We start from the raw sequence: 24410 nt of genomic DNA, 5'->3' as shown, positions 1-24410 counted from the left end.
GCTCCCGTGCAAATTGGGCCCTAATGTTTAATACTGGTATCCTAATTAAATTATCCATAAATGTTTAAACAATCATCAAATTGCTTGCTTTGTGTTTTACTTTCACATCTAGGATCAGAGTTCATTTACTGAAAAAATAATAATTACAGCCGAAATCAATAAACGTTTCATGTTTTAAAACTTACACTAAAACATTTTTGTACTAATTCTTGCATTTGCTATGAGATAAATGGCTTACATCATTTTAATCCTTGCTTAAAGCGTTTCATATTTTCTTCTACTAAGATAAGCTTTTTGTCTCATAATAAGTACAGCGTTTTGTTATCATTATATCTATTATACAAATAGTTCTTATGCATTCACTATACCGTTTAAATACTATTAACATACATAAGTACACATTTGAAATATCCAAGTTGACCGCTAAATTAAGACGAAAAAATCGCATGCGACAAAAAAACGCATGCTATTTATATGTTAAGTCGCGGTTAATCATTGTTTAATTGCAGATTATAATCATCACACTTTAATTATTTTCAGCTAATTTCTGCTTTCAGACATTTAGATACATTTTGTTACAAATCTGCTCTTGAACTTTGGTCTAGATTTTATTCGAACGTCTGTATGACCGGTTCGACAGCGTCGCAGTCGCAGTTGCGACCGCGACTGCGTCGGACGCAAAAAAGTCGCGCGACAAAAAGTCGTCGGCGTTTAGCGGTCAGCTTCAGACTTCGACTGTACTACCTATTATAATAGTGTTATTAATAATAATCTTTCATGCACATATAAAACTAATGACAAACACACTCTGAGAAATATATAATTTATTAAATTTTACATTTTGTATATCGTTTTAAAAATAGTTCACCGAACAGACAGACAAGAAATCAAAGACACAGACACATTTGTCTCAACCACGATATACAAATCAAAATGTCAAAACTTTCGAAAAAAGAATCTTTTATTTTTTATGTTTATTTTTTTGTAGCTTTTTTTTCTGTAATCAAATTGGCATGCACCGTTAACGCTACGCGTGGTGACCATAGACTGTTGAGTTTTTTTTTTTTGAGAAAAGAAATAAAGAGTGTGTTCGTTGTTATATGTGCAGGGAAGTGACGTGTGGGATGTCGCGATGCGCTACTACGGTGCCGTCCCATAGACACGGTGAGTGCTAGATTTCTAGACTTATTTATGTGTAAGCTAGTTTTAAGTCTGTATCGCAGGATTAGTGGAAAATTGTAGGACGACTGTCATACCCTCGAATAGAGTTAAGCATGTGCTTTTTTTAAACATTTGGGTGCCTACCTAAATATTTTTCCGAAAATCGCTTTTCAGATTTTTTAATCACCCGAAATGTCAATATTATGCTGTCCTATAACTTTCCCATTTTTTTTTAATCAACGCTTTTTATGTTTAACTAAAACGCAAACCTGAAAATTTTAGTTTTTCACATTTATATTTAATACTACAAACAACAGTACCTATATTTATAAAAACAGGCAAAGTCGCGTCAAGTTACCAGTGTAACTTTTCCACGTGGCTATTTTTACCGGTAATTTGACATCGAGTCGTTTGCGGCCAGCTGATATATTATGTACGTGATCGATGCATCAAACTAGTATTTCAATGCATTGTATAGTCACTACAAAAAGTTCAACTTCGTTCAGTTACGTTTATAATGCTGAATTGTAGAGATTTTGAGATTTAAACTTTTATTGCAAATTTTTATATAATGTTGCATTTTTCTAATGTAATTTAATATATTATGCTTCAATCCTAAGCATGAAAAGTAAAGAAACCTATCTAATAGACATATCAATTCACTATCTTGGTTAATTCAGAACTTTATTCCTTATTTGACGATTAATAACTACAGTCGCCTTTAACCGCATAGTTATAGGCTTAACTCCCCAAATGTCCAAAGACAGTTAAATCCAAAGCTAAATCCAAAATCCAGTGAGTTCAAGCCAAGAAACCTTCAAAAAATGCATTATAGTGAACCTACTACAACCGCTCCTCAACACGACGGAGGCTAATTCCAAACATAGATATCGATTGAGTATTAGTTACAACCGTACTTTCCCTAATGGCCGGCCTGGCGGACGGCGGCCGATATTTCGTGCCTTCGTTCCGCGTCTATTACAAGCACAGTGTCAATAGGATCCACTGGACTGTCCCTGGATACGTATCGTTCAGTCTGCATTCTGACTTCAGAGTTCTGACAAGTAAGTCTTTTAGAATCTCTTTTGAATAGTGGAACATTAGACAGTGTCATCGTTGAGCACCAGTTTACACGTTAGTGATAAAACCTTGCCTGCTGCAAAAGAGGTTCTGTACCCAGCATGCATAGACTGGTACTATAAGCAGGTTTTGTACACTTCCTATTTGGTTTCTAAACGCTGAGAAAAGGCCTCCCCAAAATCTTGCACTAATAGTGCTAGTTTCGCGTATAGGCAATAGTTTTAGGACATACCGAGCTTAATTGTTCAATGGTGTTCCAAGGCTATCATTGTATATTTCAAATCAGGGACCAGGCTGGTCCCATCAGAAAAGAACGATAAAAATTAAGTTGCGTTTTGATACTACCTACTCGGAGTTCCATCCGTTTATATATTAATATAATAAGGCTACGTCAGAGGTGTTTTATAAGCGGTTTAAAAACTGACATCAACCGTGCGTAATTAAACAATCACTGCTTGAGGATGTGTCGATGGCTATCTTGTCTAATATTGGGGGCGCACGTAGTCAAAATCGCGAGAGACGGACAGATTTAAAAGAGCTAAATGTCACACGTTTTATTACTATGAATGAATTTAGTAGGATTAAAATAGGTTTTTATCACACAAATATTTCTGAACTTTCTAGTGCTTTGTTATTTCTTTTTAGATTTTATTCAATGTACGATAGATTTATGAAAACTCATCATAACGAAAAAACGGCAACACACTGTGGATAAATTTAATATTATCGCGTTAATTTTAGTTACAACCCTTATAGATAATAATATCCCTACTTGTATATAAAAATAATTTGAAAATAAAATTCCGAATTTTAATAGAATGTATTTGTCCATTGTCCACAGTATCTGAGGACGTACCGCCTGTACAGAGGAGTGCGCCCCTCCTACAGTCGCCACAATACACGGGGGGGAGGCCACAGCCATACAGTGAGTATTATAGACGAAACAGGCCCTTATGACGTCACAAACACGATTTTTAACAACAAATCAACATAATTATGCATTTCACTGGCCCTATCATATTGACAAAGTGTTCGGAATTCGTTTGATCGCGACAACCAATAAGTACAACTGTTGGTTGGCGCGATCTATGTTATGCGGATAAATTTCACAAAAGATTTGTTTTTTGAAGGGCTGAATGCTCTCACCATTGAGAGTTGAGCGCAGCAACCTGTCAACCTTGGTGTCAGCTAAATTTTATGAATTTATAAGCAAACAGGATAATATTCGAATAAACCGGCTTATCTTTTTCTCGTTAGGTTGCTATCCGCGCCGATTTCGTTAGTTCACATTACAATTAGAAATAACCACGTTTGTGAGATCACATTTTGTGCCGCGATGCTTTATGAATAGACTGTCGTATGCGTGCAAACAGTCAGTGAATTGTAAAACAGTGAAACACTCACTTTCATAACCTTATGTGTACTTATGTTTGAAAATAATTTAACAACATTTTATAGTTGAATGAACCCAAAAAGAGTTAAGGCATATACAAACAGCATATTCAATCATATACTATTTAATATATCCTATCATTCGCTATTTGTGTAAATATCGATCATTTCATTAGTATATTAACTAACCATAATTATTACAAATATCTTTTCCTATTTTAGATCATTTTTTTTCATTGTACGATCGTAGTTAATACAATATAGAAAAGGAATAGCGCTGTTTTCTGAAATGGCTCTATACCTCTTTCTTTATTAGCTATAATTCCGAATGTAACACATCATTGGATCCTTTGAACAACTTTCACATGAAGGGTAATACTTTCGCGAGTACTACTCCTACAAACCTAGCTATTGACAACGCAATCACGGGCTGGCTTGACAGCGGCAACCAGGAATTCAAAGCTTTTCTGATTGACGCGCTAAATAGTTAACGCCAATCGCTAACGACTGAATCGTTTATTTAAACCTAGTTCGTCTCAGACACTGTTTCAAAAACAATGGTCAGTCCCAAAAATCCTAGAAGCGGACAACCTAACTAAAAATCGTAATTTTTCTATTTCAGCATTTCTAATGAACTCCAAAACTCAAGCTTCCAGATTCCCAGATAGTTTGAAACTCGATAGTAATCCTTAACCACCTGCTGTGCAAGGGGCGAGTTTCGGAATTAATCCCCGATAATTTGGGTTGAATTCAGTTTAAAACGCCGTGATAATATGAGCCTTAAGCCGTAGACTCCGAATAGTTTTGAAGTTTAAATCGCCCATTGTCTGATATTTACATTTGGTTTAGGACTGGGGTAAATTGCTTTTCGAATGGGTGATTTGAAACGTGACTTTTATAACATACTAGCTGTGCCCCGTGGTGTATGTGTTGATCCAGGGTCCCCTTTGCCTAGTGTTATCAAGAATAATATTGTTTAGAAACCAAAACAGAAGGATATCTTGTGGTGGGGGGAGGTTCTGAGAAAATAAAAACACATACGAATTGAGAATCTGATTAGCGGATATGAATGGATGATTATTTTTTAGGACTAAACTATTATGCATTTTGTGTACTATGAGATATTCTATACCTAGATGTTCATATTTTCGTCATCACTAAATGTTCTTTTCATATTTTATAACGGCTTTGAAAATACCTTCCTGTAAACATTATTGATTTTTTATAGTCTTTGCTGTATTTACGATGAAAAATTAAATAACAAAATGTCAGGTAGTTTTTAATTCCAATTCAAGGACTTTTTAACTCACTTTAATATCGTGAAGAGAAAGTTTTATTAAACATATTTTATGTAGAATCCTGCCCCAGTTCGTCGGGTGAGCATATTCCCGAAACTATATGAAAGGCACAAGTTTTATAACTATATTTACAAGTATTTTCGGTTGAGTTGTGACAAGTTTCGCAAATCGACCAACTTTTGACTAGATTCTCACACTTCTGGAACGTTCTGTTAAAGTGACTGTTTTCAACGCTCTACAAAGTTCAAAACGTGCATACGTAATATAATTGAAATTTTTCGGAAAAGTGATATGAGAAGTTTTAAGTTAAATTGTTCGTAGTAACTTATGAACGCTTTTTTGTGTTTGAATTAGCTGAATCCGTCCTAAAAATAAGTATTTTTAAGACTATATCTTTAAATATTAAAACTTGGTACTTTTAATTTGGGGTACGGTTGTCTGACAGCATACTAACAAGCCACATACAATATCTTTACAAAAATATTTAAGTAAAGATCAAGCGTATATTTATATATTATGTGTTGCTTTAGCTATAAGTCTTCCGTATAATAATTCAAATTATAAAGTAAATCGTGTCAAGTCAGAGCAAGCTAGATACCTCATTAAGATTCAAAACACTATTTCCTAGACATTCTACTATCGAAAACATTCTTAAAGAACTACCTACATACATGAAATGCTCGCTTTGTCTGAGCTTAAATCAAACATCGGTTCGTAACGTGTCCCAAATATCTCGATGACTAATCCGGAAGGTTTTAGTGAGATGTCCGAACTATTCTGGCGCCTCTAATTCAGCTTTGAAACTGAAACTTTCAGGCTGCTCGTACATTTGGATCTGGATTTTAGAGAGTTCGTCTTAGGACGGAGTATTACGTATTTAATCATCATGTTTGTGTGATTGTTCGTAGCTCCGTATGTGTTGTAAGGCGGTGCTTTGTTATATCTGGGTTTTTTCAAATAAACCATCTATGTTTTTATAGAAGATGTGGTTCGAAAATTGTCTATTGATATTTTTCATATTCGAAAAACAGAATATCAGTGCCAAATTCTCGAATAAGGAATTATCTGTTTTTTCGAACACAAAAATTAAAAAGCATTCGCTTCTATGAAGCTATGAAGTCTATTATGTTATTTAATGACCAAAAATCTTTGACGTATTTCTAAATTGTTAAATCCCTATCTGATTGTAGTATTTCCAAAAATAAAACATCTGTTTACAGAGCAACAATCACGAACAATGTGTTACAAAAAAATGTATGAAAATATACGAAATATCAGCCGCGGCCGGCATGCAACGAAAGTGCTAAACTGTGAAATTCGCGGGTTTTGCATACATATCTTAATGTATTCATCTTTTTGGTTCGCAGAATTCGCGAATAAAGAAATAAAAGAATGGAGGATTCCTTGCTGTGTATAGCAGTTTAATATTTAACTTGCAGACTGCGTAATGTCTGTGCGTCTTTTTGGAATGAATTTTGCGCTCTGTTTTACCGATTGTAATTTTGGGCAATGTTTTTCGGTTTGGGAACGAGGCGGGCGGAAAAATCTTGCAATTTTAGGCATTTTTTGTAGTATTAAAAAAAATACGAAACTCTTTTAAAAAACATGGTAGCTCTACATTTAATATTTTTTTAATGAATTTAAAAGTACAAAGTTATTGAGTCTCAAGAAAAAGGAAGGCCTGAGTCCAGCAGATGCTTCTAAAGTGATAACACGATGAAAGGAATTGGTGGAAAAAAAAGTAACAAAGGGATTTTGAGCAAGATTTAAAAATTTCAAAAGGCAAAAGTGAGAGGGTACAAAAACACCGAGACATAAACTGAAATGACAGCCAAATAAAGAACGTGTCCCAAAATTATATCAAACGTATTACCAACGAAGTCATTCTTGTCCAACTATAAAAAAATCGTAAACCCCTACTTTGATCCATAAAATTGTGCAGAGAATTGAAAAATTTCATGCATAAAAGATGTTGGATCACACGTTACCGAATGAGGCATTCGGTTTGAATAAAAGTGAAAATTTTATTTTAAGCGATTCGCAAATGGCGCTCGATCCGGTTTCACTGAGGAAATTGGATTCAAAACCGTACTTTTTTGAAGATTGAAAGGGTATTGAGTTGATCCCATCTGTTGAAGATTTTTATGAATTAGAATGTTTTATTAATTTTGGTTTTTAGTGATTCTGTGCGTTTTTTGGTGAGATAGAATTCGGGATTAGTAGATATTTTTACTGTGTAACATTCTTAAGCACTAGATATTTTATCATATACATATTTGTGGTGTATTTATGGCAAATTAGGATATATTGTAATAATCTTTCTTACATTTTGTTTGCATAGAATTTTTACGTATTACTTTGAGAATTATTAGAAGTATTTTAAAATCAAAACTTCCTCTTTACATAGCTACTTAAATGATACAATAGTTGAATTACTATTAAGTTGAAAATAGTTATCTAGACACTCCTTAAGACACGAATAGCTCTGGAAACTGAAATAAAAGGCCGCTATAAGTGTGAATATGAAAACTAGGTCGTTATAAAAGACTAAAAGACGTCCGCCTCCGTTGAAATCCAGCGCTGCAATGAGATACCTTACGGACCACAGGGAATCGCAATAACGCCAGGGTTGCAAGCCGATAAAATTCAAATGCAAGTGTTGCTAACTTTTGTATTTTTTTCTGTTCATTTGCTGGTTTGGTCGTGCGATGGTAAGCTTTAAATTTCTCTTGGAAGCAAATACCCAATTTCGAAAACAAGGAATATGAATGTTCGGACGTCGCAACCAAAAGAAAACTGAAAATTCTGACCACTTTTGGCTACACGATAACGTTTTTATGTTTTGACAGTGGTGTAAGTTATAAACTTACTCACTCATCCTAAAAAGCTAGCTTTTTGAACACTTTCGTTTATAATAACAAAGGCTATAATAACAAGACTAAACTAACAATTTTTTGAGATTAACATGGATAAAAGTCTCAAAAAAATTTATTGCTTTTCGTGAGCTGACAGTAATTTGAATAATAAATGGGATTAATTAGGTTCAAATACAATTGATGAAAACCCGAACCATCATTCAAACGGCACTCCTTACTTCCTTTTTTATTCACAAAAACAATAAAAGAAAAGCACTCCTAACATTCACTTTCATAAATTCACCTTGTATCTATCGATCTATAAGACTCAGTAACAAGAAACCGGCCTAAATCATGAGCTTGCAACCCTGGCTGGGAGTGACGTACCAGTGTTGCTAGTTCTAAATAATTCATAGAGCCGCGGCCTCGTAGCGTGCCCCCAATGATTTTCTTGCGTACTACTACGTAGCCATACCAAGCTGAAATTATAATAAAATGGACTGCTCTGTTGCAAGACGCTTTTGAAATTATATTATTGGTGAAGTTTTGAAAAAGTGACTAATACTGATAGATAAAGATCAATTAATATGGGTTCATTTTTTCTATGGTAAACAAAAACTAGGTCCTTCAATTAAATTCGCATTTTTTGAAAGTTTAACATTGTCCAAAATTTTGCGTCATGTGTAATTAAACGTTATTCTTGCATTACAGCAGAGCCACGTGCTCTAACTAGTTGTGTTATACTCCTTAGGACACCATTTGTGGAGAAAAATATATATCTATCAAAATACAGTTTTAAATAGCAACTAATAAGCTTCATTATGCTTTAATTTCACCAGGTAACTGGGTTGAGGAGGTCAGATAGGCAGTCGCTCCTTGTAAAACAGTGGTACTTAGCTGAGTCCGTTTAGACTGGGAGCCGACCCCAACGTAGTTGGGAAAAACAAAGCCGATGCTGATCAGTTGTGCTGTTTGTAAAGCGAATAGGACACCTGAGAAATTTGGACTCCAATACCACTGTAAATCATTATGCATCAACCGTGCGATAAGAAGAATATCGAGTAACGAGAGTTCATTAAAAGTGTGTGCCGCAAACCAACTCGGTTTTACGGTTTTTCCCAATACAACAAACACTAAAATAACATTCTGAAAGCCATACGTTTCAGCTCTACACTAGGGAAATTAAACACCTGAACAACACATACCACCAAAACAAAAATCGTATCCAAATAAATAGGAATCTCGATACTAATCAAATATTAAATTCTTTGTTCTACAGACTGATAGAGTTACCTTCCGTACTCAACCCCGATAAAGTAGGGGATGAATTTCTCTGTACAGGTTTTCGCTCACACCTGCTTGTGTCTTTAAAAATGGATGAGTGTATCGTTTTCAACCCCTCTTTATACACCTGTGATGGAAACATTCATGTGATTCATGTGTACGAAAGGGTTGAATGAGGATGTTCTTTTTTGTCCTAGATAAGATGTTTGTCGGGTTATCGTTGATTTATTAATGTTTTGCTAGGGCGTAAAATAAATAACATTTCTGCTTATAATAATAAACGACTTACAAGCTTAGGTAAACTTAAATAAAGAATTTATTTATCTCAAGTATTGGCTTATTGTAAAAAATTGCGATTGTCTGATTAAAATTGTGCATAGGCTTTTTTAGCAGAATTGTCTCTACTGTTGTCGGAAGTTTTTATCTTATACACGATCAAATTCATTTTAAATTTTGTTTAAGGTCTTCAGTTGGATCCGAACCCAGACTCGAGTTTCCGTAAATTAAGCTTGAGTACCGTTCTTTTTACTTCTCGTTCCCGCTATTACATAAAAATGTATTACGTCAATTTACCTTTAACCACAAAAACAATAAAACAATCACATTAACCATTAAAACAGGTGACCCAGCAATCTACGATAATGTCATTTTACAAACCTCAAAATTAACAAAAGCCACATGAATAATAAACACACATTTGACATTAGTGTCAACCTTAAAACATATGTTGCGTATGTTTATATATTTTCAGTTAAATGCGTCAACCGCGCGTAAAATGAAAGCTTTTAAACAATTACGCTAGTAATGGCTTCATATAAAATTGTTATTGATATTCAGTAATGGTCGTCGCACTGAAATATTCAATACATTTAGGTTGAATTTCAATGTTATGGGTTGAATATTGTTATGTTAGGCTTTTGGGTTTAATTTGTGATTTTAGTTAAGGGTTTGTTTGGGGTTTAATTTGAATGGAATTGATGAGTTAGGGTGGGGATTGCAGTTGTAATTAAGACAGGAAGTCTATGATGTATTTCGGTAAATTGTCACTTATATGTGCCATTATTTCTTTAACTTATGGATGTAAATATCTTCGAGACATTTTAAATCTATCTTTCTTACTAAATTAAATTAACTAATTTAGCGCCATACTTTTAACTACATCAACACTTTAAAACTATATATAGTTTCTCCTAAAACCAAAGCGATAACGAAATTGTTTAATTATATTGTTGATGTCAAAATACTCGTGAGTCCCCGCAGACTGCTAACTTTTAGTCAGCAGATAGTTTGATCGGGTACATTACAATTATCAGGTATTAGCCGACAATTAAGTTTAATGATCCTCATGATCACTTTGGAACTAAACTACCTATCGGTAACCTATCGACTGATGGCTAAATCAGTATAACGTATCGAATTCTTATTAGTATCGCATTAATAACGTCATACAAATTCGTCATAATAATTGTTGCTCCTAAGTTACTGTTGGTTTCCTAGTCAAAAAGTGTATAGGTACGTAAAAGTGACCTAATATTTAAAACTGCGTAAATTCTGAATACAATACCAAAGTGTGATCCGGCTGATCGACAGATGCGACGTCGACCCCTCAGCCCACCAGACCGTGCAGCGAAGACTCGTGCAGCCAACACAGCCAACATTCATGCGATCAGTCGCAAAACGGTCTGTATACGAATATTGGATGGCAACCCATTTGGATGTATATCTAACTTTCCTGTCAGACTTACACATATGTACGATTTAGATTCATCAGCTCCTGTTGGTCAAGTGACATTTCTATAATCGTTAACGTTAATAAATGACTCTCGAGTTTATGGAAATGACATTTCATTTCGATAAGTCACGTGATTTTGATCGGTCATCTCCATACAATCCAGGGTTTGCGATTGATGTCACCAGTTGTAGAAATGTCACTTGGTTACAGGGGATAAGTGCATAGCATCACTTCTTAAAGAAAGTTGTGGATGGAGAGAGATGCCATATAGTGTGTTGTCAGGCTTCCACAACTCAAATAATATTACTTTAAGATGTGGTGGTAGGCTCCAAAACTGTTTGCCATCACCTCTTGAAGGAAGACTGTTGGTTTTGTGAAATAGAGACGGAGATCTACAAGGCGTAGAGTATCTCTTTCCCACAATGAAACGGTCCTACTTTGAGAGTTGATGGTAGACCCCCTGTCGTCGTGAATGAACGCATGATAATAGTACTCCTGAATTTAATGGCAATTAAATCAATTATAGGCTCAATTAAATTTTGCTGAAGACAAAGATTTGTTCATTTCTTGAGAATATGCCATTATATTCAGAAATAATTAAGATATTGAGCATCCTTATTCAAGTATTAAAATGTGATTTAATATGGCTAGCTGACTAACTAATATTTTAGTAATATTCGGTAAATAAAGTCAAAATGTATTCAATTGAATATGTCGAACATAAATATGAAAATATGTTTATTTTCGATGCTTTGAATAAGGATGTTCCGCTAGTTACTAATATGTCGTGTTAGTACTAATGTTGTTATCCCAATAACTTGTATCTGAATTAAACAATGGTAAAAGGAGTATAAAAAAAGCAATTTTGTCAGACTAAAAAATCGGAAAGTAACAGAAAATACTCCTGGTACCATAATAATTCAATATAGAACAACATATACCCAACATATCAAATTATAATTGTTGAAAATATACCCATAGTTTACAACCAATATATAATTTACACAGCATTAAATATATAAGACATTAGAAATACAATATATTTATACTTTACTGTAATTTATCATATCATACCTTTTGTTAACGTAGCTAAGATGACTCCAAAGAAATACTTTACTTAAATAACTACAAAATTGACAAAGAGGAAAGAAGGCTTTATAGTAAAAATAATTTAAAATACTGTAAGCTTCCTGCTTTTTAACTGAAACTCTAATACCCATAAAACGCCAAAATGAGCATCTTGTTCTTTAGAGATCTCAAATTCGTATTGTTCATTTCGAAGAGGGTTTCCATAATAAGTGGTCTGGGTTAGAATCTGTACGTGCACACGAATCCAGTCACCTAAACTGCTCGACTACCACAACACATCTAGTCTTCTCCGTGTCAAATTCTTCTACCAAATTGTTTTTAAAGAAATAATTAACTACTTTCAAGATTCGATACAGTAAACAGACACCTCACGATTTCACAAAACACAGTTATATTTATTTCCAATCTCTACACCTTCAACATTTTTTTCTTCAGAATTTACACTCTTATACTTCTCTCCTTACTCTTCCTCCACCGTTACAACATTTTTCTTCTTTTCTCTTTCTTTCACTTCACATACCACCTCACTGTTATCTACCTGCCATTTAAATACTTCACGCAGTAAAATATATAAACTACATTATTGAACCATATTGTTACTATTCACCGTTGTCTTAGCTACGTCATTCACATAGACATAGTACATACATTATTATTACATAACATAGTAATTACATAGACCAGAAGTCCTATCGCTTGTCTAAATGTAATATCATTTTAGGTGTGGAAGCGAGACAATGCACTACATGGCGTAGAGATCTCTCTTTCACACCTGCAATAATATTACAATAAGATGTGGTAGGACTTCAGAAAAATATAGACGGAGTTTATACAAATAACATCTTTCTATGATACGGTCAATACCATAATACGTCTTATAATAAAATTTAAATGGATAATCACAACGTCATCACCCAGTTTCTGAAAGCTGTAAGAGACTTGTAAAATATCTGATCAAATTTAATGTCAACGAATGTGATTTGATCCATGAGAGAGATGATCCACTCTTGATACGTAATCAGACTTGGAAACTGGATGATATTCACTTCACATTCAACCTCCTTCTATACATTTTCCGGTCATAAAGGAAATTGTGAAATTCAACATACTTGACAATAAAGTACTAAGTCCAACACACGACTTTCATTTGGATCCTACCTTGCATGTTAGCACCTGTGTGTCTCATAGCAATACCACAGCATCTTGAAGCACTCCAGGAGATTTGTGTTCCTTCCTAGTTCTTAAGATTTCTTCCAGGTTGTGGTTCAAAATATATGTGCATTTTTATACGTGTCTAAATATGTAGTGTGTGATACTATGTTCTTTGCTTAGGATACCTCTTTGGCTTTTTGGTCACTAAAATTATTATAATCTTCAGGAATATAAACTTGACATAATTAATCAAATAGATTTTCGTGATATTCGACCCTCGTATGACAATAGGCTAAAAAGGTTTTTACAAATTCTTCTGGCTATCTATAGCTTCCTTAAAATGTATCTCTTAAAACAACAACTAATTGATGAAAATCTAATCCAGTTACGATTGCAAAACAACATTAAAAAAAAATCTCCAAGGGAGTTTCCATTAAAACAAGTCAACACGAAATATTCATCATTATTCATCACTTAAAATAACACCTCTTATTACTCCACAGATATGGACTACGGCAGCGGTGGGCCTCCACCTCCAGGCATGATGAAAGATAGGCATGGGCCGCCACCGCCACATCATCCGGTAATAACCTGATCATTATCTTCAAAACTAGAAACTAGACTACCTTAACTATGTATATAAGAGAGGGCCTAATAGTGCACCTTGTGGGACTCCTAAACGAAAACTTGAAATCTTTAAGATATCCCTTTACCCGAGTAATGATTAAATTATGGAATGGAGGGCCTAATAGTGCGCCTTGAGGTACTCCTTATCGAAAACGTACAATTATTAGGAATTAAATATCTTAAACCTTATCAATTGCTTCATAAATGCAAAAAAATAACAGCCTGATTCATTTGCATTGGATGAATCTAGTAGAGTTACGATTAGCGTATATTATAGTAGTTTAGTGTGCCGATTGAATGTCAAAGGCCTTTGTTAACTTGTAGAATTATCATATAACACGATATGACACTAACTGCGATAGAACCAGCCTAGCTAATTGGCTTGAATCTTGAATGTGGGAATAGGATTATAATAGGACTTTGTCTTAGAGAAAGCTGTGAGCTGTGTAGCTGATCCTATATTTCTTGGGACCAGCCACAAGCGTTATCTAGTCTTCAACTAAATAAATGGTAACTTGTAGCGCGACGGCCGCGGCTACGGTCCGGAGGGCTACGGCGGCGAGGGCTTCGTCCCTCCCCCTCCGATGCACCACCCCTCCATGCCCCCACAGAACCAGGTAATTACCATCTATCGTACTAGACTAGACAATACGTATGAGACTGATGTTAATACCATTGAAAGGGTCGGTTGATTGGTTTGGCTTTGTAGCGACTCACGGGGGAAAGTTGCCCTTTTGTGTCATGATGTATTTGTTTGTGATGCGAATGGACTTTTCAGAATTTTCTAATACGAGACTTAGAGTAAAGCTTGTAAGATATAGAATGGAAGGTGACGACTAAAATTGAAATTAGATTATTCTAATGTAACATTTATATGGTATGTTATCTTTTGCATGAGTGTCGTAGTATAGTAACTAGTTATTTTATTCTATATTACTTGAGCGGATATTATTAGTTTTCGATAAGTAGAAGTAAGCTGCCCTGCAACTGCATGTTAGCCTCCAAACCTGATAACCCTTTAAAATTAGATCCAACGTGGCCTGAAACCCCGCTTAAATGTGCTTTAGATGTTTCAAATGAGGACCAAGTTCGTCGATTCCTTCAAGAGGAAAATTTTTCTTCCAACACTAGAAAGATGAGAGATGTTATTTGACTGCAATTTTACTCTATTAAATTTTTAATATTTATTTCATTATAAAAACTTACATGATTAAACAATATACGGACGCGTATTTATCGGATTCGTCCGACGGACCGAACCGGATCTTTATTAAGAGTTGTAAGAAAATACTTTATTTTAGTTCAATTACAGATATTTTAAATATATTTGCTTAGGTTTTTGCTCTCATTTGTCTTTTCCTTCCTTCTAGTGTAGTTGAAAAAAATCGGTTCTTCTTTAAACATATTCCTCATTAATAAGCATAAATCTCCGTGATCAAGGAGATGGTTTGGGGGCTAACGGTTGTTATTATGATTATTGAAGTGTCCCCTGCTGGCGCAGGGCGGTCCCCCTCAGCAAGGCGCCGTCATGATGGTGTACGGGCTCGACCCCCAGACGGTGAACGCTGACCGACTGTTTAACCTGTGCTGTCTCTACGGAAACGTTGTTAGAGTGAGTATAAACATTATTTACAGAAAATTTATTAAAGGTTCTTCAAATTTTGCAGCTTGAAAGATGTGGCTTTAATTGACAAGTAATTTTGAAACAGGAAGGAGAAAAATGGTGTGTTTTCTGAAATCCGAGAATCAGAGGCTTATAATTTTACTGCTTTTTGGAGCTTGCACATTTTAAAATGCATTTTGATAAAGTTGCCTTCAAATTAAAGGAATAGGATCCTGATACCTATGTGCATTACGATACTATTATATACGAAACCTTCATAAGCCCGATAAAGCATTCAAATCCTGCTAACTCCAGTTTAGTTTGACACAAAACCATAGCATACCTAGTTTCCATATTTTTCTTTTGGTGTGTTACCAATTATTTCGAGCCAAAATTTTATCATGACCTCAATGATTTCCAGATAAAATTCCTGAAGACAAAAGAAGGCACGGCGATGGTCCAGATGGGTGACGGTGTGTCCGTCGAGAGATGTGTACAGAACCTTAACAATGTCACTGTTGGCGACTACACGTTGACGCTGGCGTGAGTATACCTACCTACCTACTGTACTATACCTGTTTATGTTGGGAACATCTTCATTTTAAACAGTTCATGTACTTGTTGTGACGGAGTAGATTCCTATTTAGCTAGTTGAGAAACAAAATTAGTTTTTTTTGGTTGAAATTGGTTTATAGAAGTAAGTATAATATACATAGTTAGTAGTTAATACCACGTTTATCTTTTTGTCAAAATAAGTAAGAATTACAGTTAAATATCTTACTTGTACCAGCTTTTTGCAGTAGCCTTTGTTTAAACAGTTGTTAAAACCTAGTCTATAATATAATTTTTATTGTACGATAACGCCATATGGATAATGGATGATTAATTAGACAAAAAAAAGAATATCATCTACCCATTGCAGGCATTGCATGCGAAAAGATTTAAACAATTTTCATACAAAACCATATTGTTTGTTCCAGTTTCTCAAAACAGGCGTACCTATCGGAGGTGATGAACCCGTACCCGCTGCCCGACAAGAGCCCCTCGTTTAAGGACTACGTCGGCAACAAGAACAACCGCTTCCTAACGCCCGCCTCCATACACAAGAACAGAATACAGCCGCCTTCCAAGGTATGGGAAATGAAGATTCATAGTTTTAGAACACTTTATCTTTAGCTTTATAAGGCTGTTGTATTATAACTAGTGATTTTTGCCATTTCAATGAACTGAATGAATTTCAGAAGAACTGACTTAATGAATTGACTGAGTGAAATATCGACATACAGCCCAAACTAATAACATTAAAATCGTAATACTTTGCAGCATACTTTTTGTAGTGTTTTTGTGAGCACTTACAAAGGTTTCTTTGAAATTTGCCCATCTCAGGCCTCAAAGGTCATATTTTGGAATTGTTCAATTGTTTTATATAACTTACTACATATCCGAGCGACCGAAGCCGCTGGCAACAGCTATTGTAGCTATATGAAGGGATCAATCAATTTTAAGTTTAAAATGTCCTAAGTACTCGAGGTTTTGCCACCTCATCCTCATCAGTTTTACATCCTCTAAGTGCATATTGTACTGCAGGTGCTGCACTTCTTCAACACACCCCCCGACGTGTCGGACGAGCAGCTGCTGCAGGTGTTCAAGGACTACGGCGTCACGCCCCCGCACACCATCTCCAAGTTCCCGCTCAAGAGCGAGAGGTCAGTCATACCCTTACACTTACACAGTTACACCTTCAGTAAAAGTATTTCACTTATAAACGTGATCAAGATCAATAGCCTAGCCATTAGCATTGGTGAATTGATTGGATGGTTGGCCATTAATGGCGATCTTAGGATAATGGATAATGGATAATGCATTAATATGATTTTGGTCTTCACTTGGTAAGGACGATAACGCCGGTGCAGTTTTGATTTACAATCAATAAATGCCTCACTCTAGGGAACACCTTTTTTCTCTTTTATTTATTGTATCGTTGAACTTTGACCTCATTAAAATGTGATGGTGTGACTATTCCAGATCATCGTCTGGCCTGATGGAGTTCCAGAACATCTCGCAGTCGGTGATGGCGATAATGGCGTGCAACCACGCGACCATACAGCATCCAGGTAACATTCACACCATACTTTATTATCTCTGCAAAAATATGTAACTAGCAATAGCAACGCGACCGAGGTATCTGTGTTTGATCAAAGAAAGTATTCGCCCTCTTTACCCAGTTTTAACTAAATAGTTGGCTTCAAATCATAAATTTCCTCATCCAATCCTGTTAGGGACTAATTCCTAATACGATTTTCTCTGTTTTGTTCTATTATACGTTACGGAGTGCATAATTAAAATGTTCATATTAAGGCAGTTACTAATATGTCCAACCGACTATTCCAGGTGCAAAATTCCCGTTTGTAATGAAGCTATGCTTCTCGTCGTCACGGCAAATCGGCCAAGGGAAGGGCCAGAACCAGAATAAGAGCCAAAACCAGAACCAGGATCAGAACAACCAGAGACAAGGCCAAAACAACGGGATGGCCGAACACGAATACTAGTAAGATTAACAAATTCATAAATGTATAAAAGAAAAAAGTTATATCGAGTGATTTAAAAGACATGTACATTTTTTTTAAAGGTGACGGACCAATGTTATGTCGGATTGATATTTTAAAATGGCAACCCTGAGGATTGTCGGATCTGTGCATTATAGTTTTTTTTGTTGTTGGCAAGCCAAAGATTAAGTGTTACCAGTTACAATGGATTTACGTTAAGTTTCTCGGTTGTTTGTAGTTTACACCGATTTCTGCACAATATCTAGTTAGGCAAATTAAATAGTCGATGTTTATAACTTTATGTCGTTATTTCCCTAGATTTACATAAAAATATGTCTATTTTTAAAGTTTATTTAAATCTGTTGCTTCAAACTTTTCATTTTAAGGGAGAATAACAGATTTAAATATCAATATAAAATTTCAGACATATTTTTTTCTAAGACTTCATTTCTTTGGCGACGTTGTTCATTATGTCCTATATCAGCCTACTGACAATACTTCGAAATTTCTTTTTTTTTTCGTTCTAGTCAAAATTTTCTCTCATCACCTTTCAGACTGAAACTTGAGGGTTTTTTTAATAATTTCCTATCGATTCTTGTTTCGACTTTCGATAGTAGGGACCATAGATTTTAATATTGATCATCTCTATATGTGCTTATATTCATTGCGTTCAGACAGGTTATTTGACAACTCTATTTGAGCGCGCAGATGATGTTGATACAATAAACAACTACTTAGATAGAACTTTTTACAATAGTCAAATGCAGATTGCCTTTTAATAAACAACAGTATTACACATTATCAATATGTTGTCTTGCATTTTTTGTTAAAAAAAAATAATAGTTGCGAAATAATTATCGATAAAATCTCGGTTACTTTTAAAAAGAAATTGGGATTTATCGATACTTAGTTAAAAGGTCGATTGTTTGAAAAATACCGATACGTACTTACATAATTTTAGAAATGATGTTTTCATAATTTGCAAATAAATCGATATTTCTAGAATATCCAATGAGAACTTATAGAATCGATTCTAAATTATTTTTTCGATTACAACGGTTTATCACAACACACTCAAAATATTACTATGGGGTACGAAAATACCCAAGTCTTGTGCGCAGAGGTTCACAGGGTTATATTTTTCATCGATTACAACCTGTCTGAACTCATAATACATTTTAATATGAACGCTTTACTCGATTTGATGTAAAATATAATTTTTTAAAGCATAAATATAGAGATATCAGCTTTTATACAGTCTTCGCGGTTGAAACATAGCAACATGGCAACACCGTACAATATTATAGTTATTTTTAATGTATATGTAACTTTTCCTTCATGAAAACCTCTTTTTTTATATATTCATCATAAAAATATTTAAATTTTCAAATCATTTACGTTAATTCATTATTTTAATTAAAAAATGGTGAATAGTTTCTCGGATTTCTTTATTCCAAAACGGTATCTTTGTGATCCATTTATTATTGTCTTTCAATAGCCAAAGAAAGGGTAAATTATATTTATATTATATATTCTGGCTACACCGAACATAACATTAATGTTGCTATGTTTTAACTTATAAATTATTTTGATGAAAATATTCTCTCTATTCTTATAGTAAAATGTGTACACATAATTTCCTAAAAGATAATTTTAACGATTTTCTAATGAAAAAACTTTCTACCTATAAAAATCTTTGACAAAACTTTGACATTTTTCATAAAAAAAATCTTTCCATTTTTTTCTCTCAAAATAACCCGCTTTTCGTTCCTTGACTTGAATAAGCCAAAAATTAAGCCAAAGTCTATTGAAAAAGTTAGAATATTAATATATATACATATGTATAGAAAACACTGTTGTATGTACATATTTGAGTGCTGTTGAAAATATTTTGCATCGGTCCACTGTTGGGTAAAATGTTTAGGAAAGTTTCTTATATGGCACTAAACCATTATTTTTAGTTAAACTTTTCAAATAATTAGTAGTTAAGTTTTCTCAGACATTTGTCCAACAGTTATAATTATTGTTAAAAAAAGTACAATCGAGTACTTAAGTGTCATGTTCAATAATAAAAAAAAACGTAATAATAATAAATGGATATAAAAAGGCAGCGTTAAATGTTTAAGAAATTTTAATAAGTTTATTTCTATATGACCTGTGTTCGCGCGATATTTAATTTTTCATTATTTTATGTCAAAAAATTGTATTGCTTTTGGGCATTTTACTGTGCTTTGCTTATCCTGACATAACGATTTAGAAATACTGCCGCAAACAAAAACATGACAATGTGGTTTTCATTTATTTTATGTACTACTTAATTTCTGTTTAACGAGAAGCAAAAAAAAGATAAAGTGATCAAAATAATTCGACAAAATAAAATGAAAAAATGTCTTACCATTGTAAAAACTAAACTTACATAGAATTTGATCAAAGATTAAAATAAAATACGGTATCAAATACACAAAATAGCTTTCATTCAGGATAAGCAAAAACGCATCGATTTCGCTAGTTCTCTAATTTCAAGACTTACAAAAAAACAATTAAATCTCGCGCAAACAGTATATATTATATATATAACTATATATCTATGGAGGAATGACATATCTTATGTGGATAATAATGGCATAAATATATGCTATGTCAATTTAAAAGCTATATAAAAAAAATGTAGATATGTATAAGTGTATCTAAATGTACATTCGTGCACAACATGACATTTTGTGTGTGAACACAATGCTTGTAAGCTTATTATAGATTTGTACTTAAAATACGCTGATTTAGATATGTAGAATAATATAAATATTGTTAAGGAAGCGTGTTGTGCCCGACTGTACCGTCGCTTGTCCGATCGGTCAATGTCAATTTGTTTAAATAATGTAGAGACGTCCGTTTGTGTAAAATTGCTTCGAAACATATCACAGTGACAAATAAATAATTTAAAAACTTTAGGAGGTGTATAAAGAAAAAACACTAAATACTAGATACATGTCTTTTTCACTAGTCACGAGTTTCTGCTGTATTTTCAAATTTTCCGTTTTTGTTTCCTTTCCTTTTTTATCTTTTTCTACTCATTTTGGTGACAGTACAGACGATTAGGTACTAGACATGTCGCGGTTTGACCTTAAAATGGGATTGTTTTTGAAAACACTAACTTGAGTTGCTTTTCATCATTTTTCCGTATTGAATTTTCGTGTTTGAAATATAAAATAGTCCTTTAATTTTTCGGTCAAAACTGTAAGTTCGTTACATTCAATACTCACATGGAAATATTTGCTTCTAGCTAACGGCGTTGACGTGGAGCACACACACACACATATCAAGACGGACGGCAACACACACACACACAGGCACACGACGAGTGCTGGGAGACGCTAAAGCGAAATTTTCACCTTCAAATAATCAAAATATTATTATTACATGATAATAGTTACCATAAAAAATTCAAATACCCGATTGTGGGAGGTGATTTTTTCGCTCTAGCAACATTTTTGAATAATTCCTTATTTTTACAATTTGTGATCTAGATCACTCTTATAAAGACATTAACAGTTAGTTTTTTTAATATAATTTTAGACACAGTAACATGATTTTTTTTCATATTATTACACATTATTACATTTCCATGTTTTTTTCTTTGTTTTCTTTTTTATTTAGAGTGGAGCGATGCTCCGTGAATGCATCTTGCATTTTGTTTATGGACTTAGCGGTTTAGGTATCGATTAAGTAATATTCCCATTTAATTTGATTAATTAGTTTTTAGTTACTTATTATTTTTCGTGCCTTTTTCAAACTCAAATAATCGACATTGACATAATTGTGATGAGTTTTGAAGGCGGCACTGTTTCCCGTTTTAAGTGAGGATTTTTTAGTAAAAAAAATGATATTAGTTTGTGAGTAATGTTGAAAGTACTTAGTTTTTTCTTTCTTGTTCCCTTAGTAGCGCGCAAAAACGGACTGAGAAAGTAAAGTCCGCGCGTATTTGTAATTTATCTAAAACTTGGTTAATTTGTAAACGTGACAGTTGTGAAATGTACAAGAAATAAAGAAACTGAGGTATATTATAGAAACAAATTGTTTTATTTTTGGTTTTTAATAGACCACGCTTGTGTGCTTGTTCTTAAGTTCGCAACATTTGTTGAGTAGCGGCGATCTATCGACCATTTTTAAAATGTTTTAAGAACCAAAAGTATCTAAATGTAAGAAATAGTTTAGCACTCTTTAGATTAGTAGTAAGTGTCATTGCAATGTCAATTATATTCGATTAGTGAAAAAAAAACAGTAAAGATTTTCTAAAAAATTTCTTAAAAAATAGCGATGATTCGACTTAACTTTTGAGTAATAAGCCTTGCACAAGGAATAGGATAAGGTCAGATTCAGACACCATAGTCGCGCTGTTCTAAAAAAAACTTTTTGTTTTGTGTCTAGACATAGATGTTTGTATGGTGTGACCTTTGTGGTAGCGTGTCTATATTACTGTTTATGGATAGAACACTAAGATTCCTTTACCTTTGTCTATGCCTTTCCTAGAACAATTAATAATGTCAAATTACATAAACAGTGTTATAGTCAGCATTCGACTAGTCCTAAATATAGCTGAAGTTAATGTTATCAGGTAAATAGATGCATATCTTTTTCTCTAGAAATATTTTCGAATGGAAAACCTAAATATTCTAGTATTAGGACCTTGATGTCGTGGTAGCTTACATATTTTGTGTTGGATGTACAGAGAAATATATAAATATTGTTTCACATGTCAATTGATTGGTATAAATATTGTGTAATACTGGCTTGATGACACTATTCTACTCAAACGTACGAAAACACTCGTCTAGATGTTAAAATTGATTGATAATATATATTTAGAAACTCTTGGACTTGAAAATCAGTTTTAATGTCTACGCGTATGCTGCAAGATGCTTACAACACTGAGACGGCACGGTGGCACATGATTATTGTATTTTCTTTTCATTTTAGCCTACATTTTATAGGTCTACTACTAGGTCTTGTAGAAACATGATAAACATTAAAATACATGTCAACACAAACAAATTCTTTCATTTCTTACACAACCAATGACATTGATACAAGTTTTACGAAGACAAGATTTTAAGGTAACCAAGTATAGAAAATACTATGAAAATGTAAGTAATATTATTACTAAAATATCTGATGTAGAATTTGAGATCTGAATTACCTCTGTGCGAATGCTACGCGCATCTGAAGATTTTTTTTTAACAAAAAATCAGCTTTTTTAACCACGGTTTATTATCAATTTTAAAATTAAAGAAAAATTAAATGACATCTCCGAATTCAAATTTGATTCGTAAAACTTGTGTTGGCGACTGTACAACCTACTTATCCACATGCCTTTCATAACAATGCTTACCTATTTTCTTTAAAAACCTTGCATTTTAATTCTGTACTATAATACTGAGCAAATTGATAGTACATTTTGTTAACACGCCTTGTCAATTAAACTACTAAAATAAAAAGCTATTAAATTTCCTTGGTACTCGATCTCTTTGGTACTACATTATTTCCCAAAAATCAGGGAGATTTTCTAACCTTGCAACCCTTTACAAACCTAGTCAATTCTACCCAAGATTTACAAATTAATTTAAATTTCTGTATAAAGTATGAAATTGCTCAATTTCACTTACAAAATGGTAAAAAATCTTTATATTAAGCTAAATACACAGTGGTTAATATACTTAGCTTACGGCGACACATAGGGTTATACAAGTACTGCAACAGTTTGACGATTTTACAATACCCTTGCAATGACTTTTTATGTTTCACTAACTTTGTAGTCAAAAAAGTTAATTTTTCTGCATTTAACTTGCTCTTAACGATTAAGGGGATGTCATTTTATATTATAATTACCATTTAATGTAATGTAATGAATATTATACAAATTATAAAAGTAGGTACAATTCCTCAGGTTTAAGAAAAAGTAACTGTAAATAAAATTATTACAGTTTATTTGAAGATGCTTTATGAATAATTATAAAAGAAGCTAAACATTTGGGGACACTGATAAAGTGATAAACATGAAAATATCTTGAAGCGAAAACTGATGCAGTAACACACTTGTAACTTAACCTATACATGTCACAAAAATGCATTTTAAAATTTTGCACTACACAAAATACAATTAAAATTAAATGTATAAATATTTTAAATATGGCAAGACATTTGTTGATATGTAAATAAATAGTAAGTTTATTGTTTTAATAAAATCTCAAATCTTTAGGTTTTATTGTACATTATTTAGATTATCAAAAAAAAAAATATTATAGAAAAGCTGCACTTGAGACGCAAAAATGTAAAATTGTATAGAAAAAAATAAATAATGTTTTTGATTAAAGGTGTTATTTATTTTAAAACTATATTTTATCATTTACGAAAATAGCTCAAGATTACAAGATCATAAGACTTTTTAGAATCCTGGTTTAAACACCGAGCAATATCTCATCCAAAAATATGGAGTTTTGAGTGGAATGAAGTATTGAGTTTGTAAGTATCAGATACGTTAGAACCGTAAGTATAAAATACACAAGAAAAGTAAGAGCATAATAATTATAGGTACTC

General features: G+C 33.5%; 1 protein-coding gene across 5 annotated transcripts in view; it reads left to right on the top strand.

Annotated features, from left to right (window-relative positions):
- LOC113505570 (heterogeneous nuclear ribonucleoprotein L) overlaps nucleotides 1-23968 on the top strand; it is a 396434-nt gene extending 372466 nt beyond the window's left edge. The window contains exons 6-16 of one of the 5 annotated variants that reach the window (XM_026888353.1): nucleotides 3083-3166; nucleotides 10661-10750; nucleotides 13547-13626; nucleotides 14192-14287; nucleotides 15187-15282; nucleotides 15695-15816; nucleotides 16254-16404; nucleotides 16861-16979; nucleotides 17299-17387; nucleotides 17665-17821; nucleotides 21100-23968. In XM_026888353.1, coding sequence (XP_026744154.1) covers nucleotides 3083-3166; nucleotides 10661-10750; nucleotides 13547-13626; nucleotides 14192-14287; nucleotides 15187-15282; nucleotides 15695-15816; nucleotides 16254-16404; nucleotides 16861-16979; nucleotides 17299-17387; nucleotides 17665-17821; nucleotides 21100-21103 — 1088 coding nt within the window. In that variant the 3' untranslated portion in view covers nucleotides 21104-23968. Of the gene's footprint in view, nucleotides 1-3082; nucleotides 3167-10660; nucleotides 10751-13546; nucleotides 13627-14191; nucleotides 14288-15153; nucleotides 15283-15694; nucleotides 15817-16253; nucleotides 16405-16860; nucleotides 16980-17298; nucleotides 17388-17664; nucleotides 17822-21099 lie in introns of all 5 variants that reach the window. The other 4 variants (XM_026888352.1, XM_026888351.1, XM_026888354.1 and 1 more) reach the window with 4 other exon arrangements.
- Nucleotides 23969-24410: the final 442 nt, after the last annotated feature.

This window comes from Trichoplusia ni, chromosome 26 (genome assembly GCF_003590095.1).
Source record: "Trichoplusia ni isolate ovarian cell line Hi5 chromosome 26, tn1, whole genome shotgun sequence".
Lineage (NCBI taxonomy): Eukaryota > Metazoa > Arthropoda > Insecta > Lepidoptera > Noctuidae > Trichoplusia > Trichoplusia ni.
This window is presented reverse-complemented; position numbering and strand designations above follow the sequence as displayed.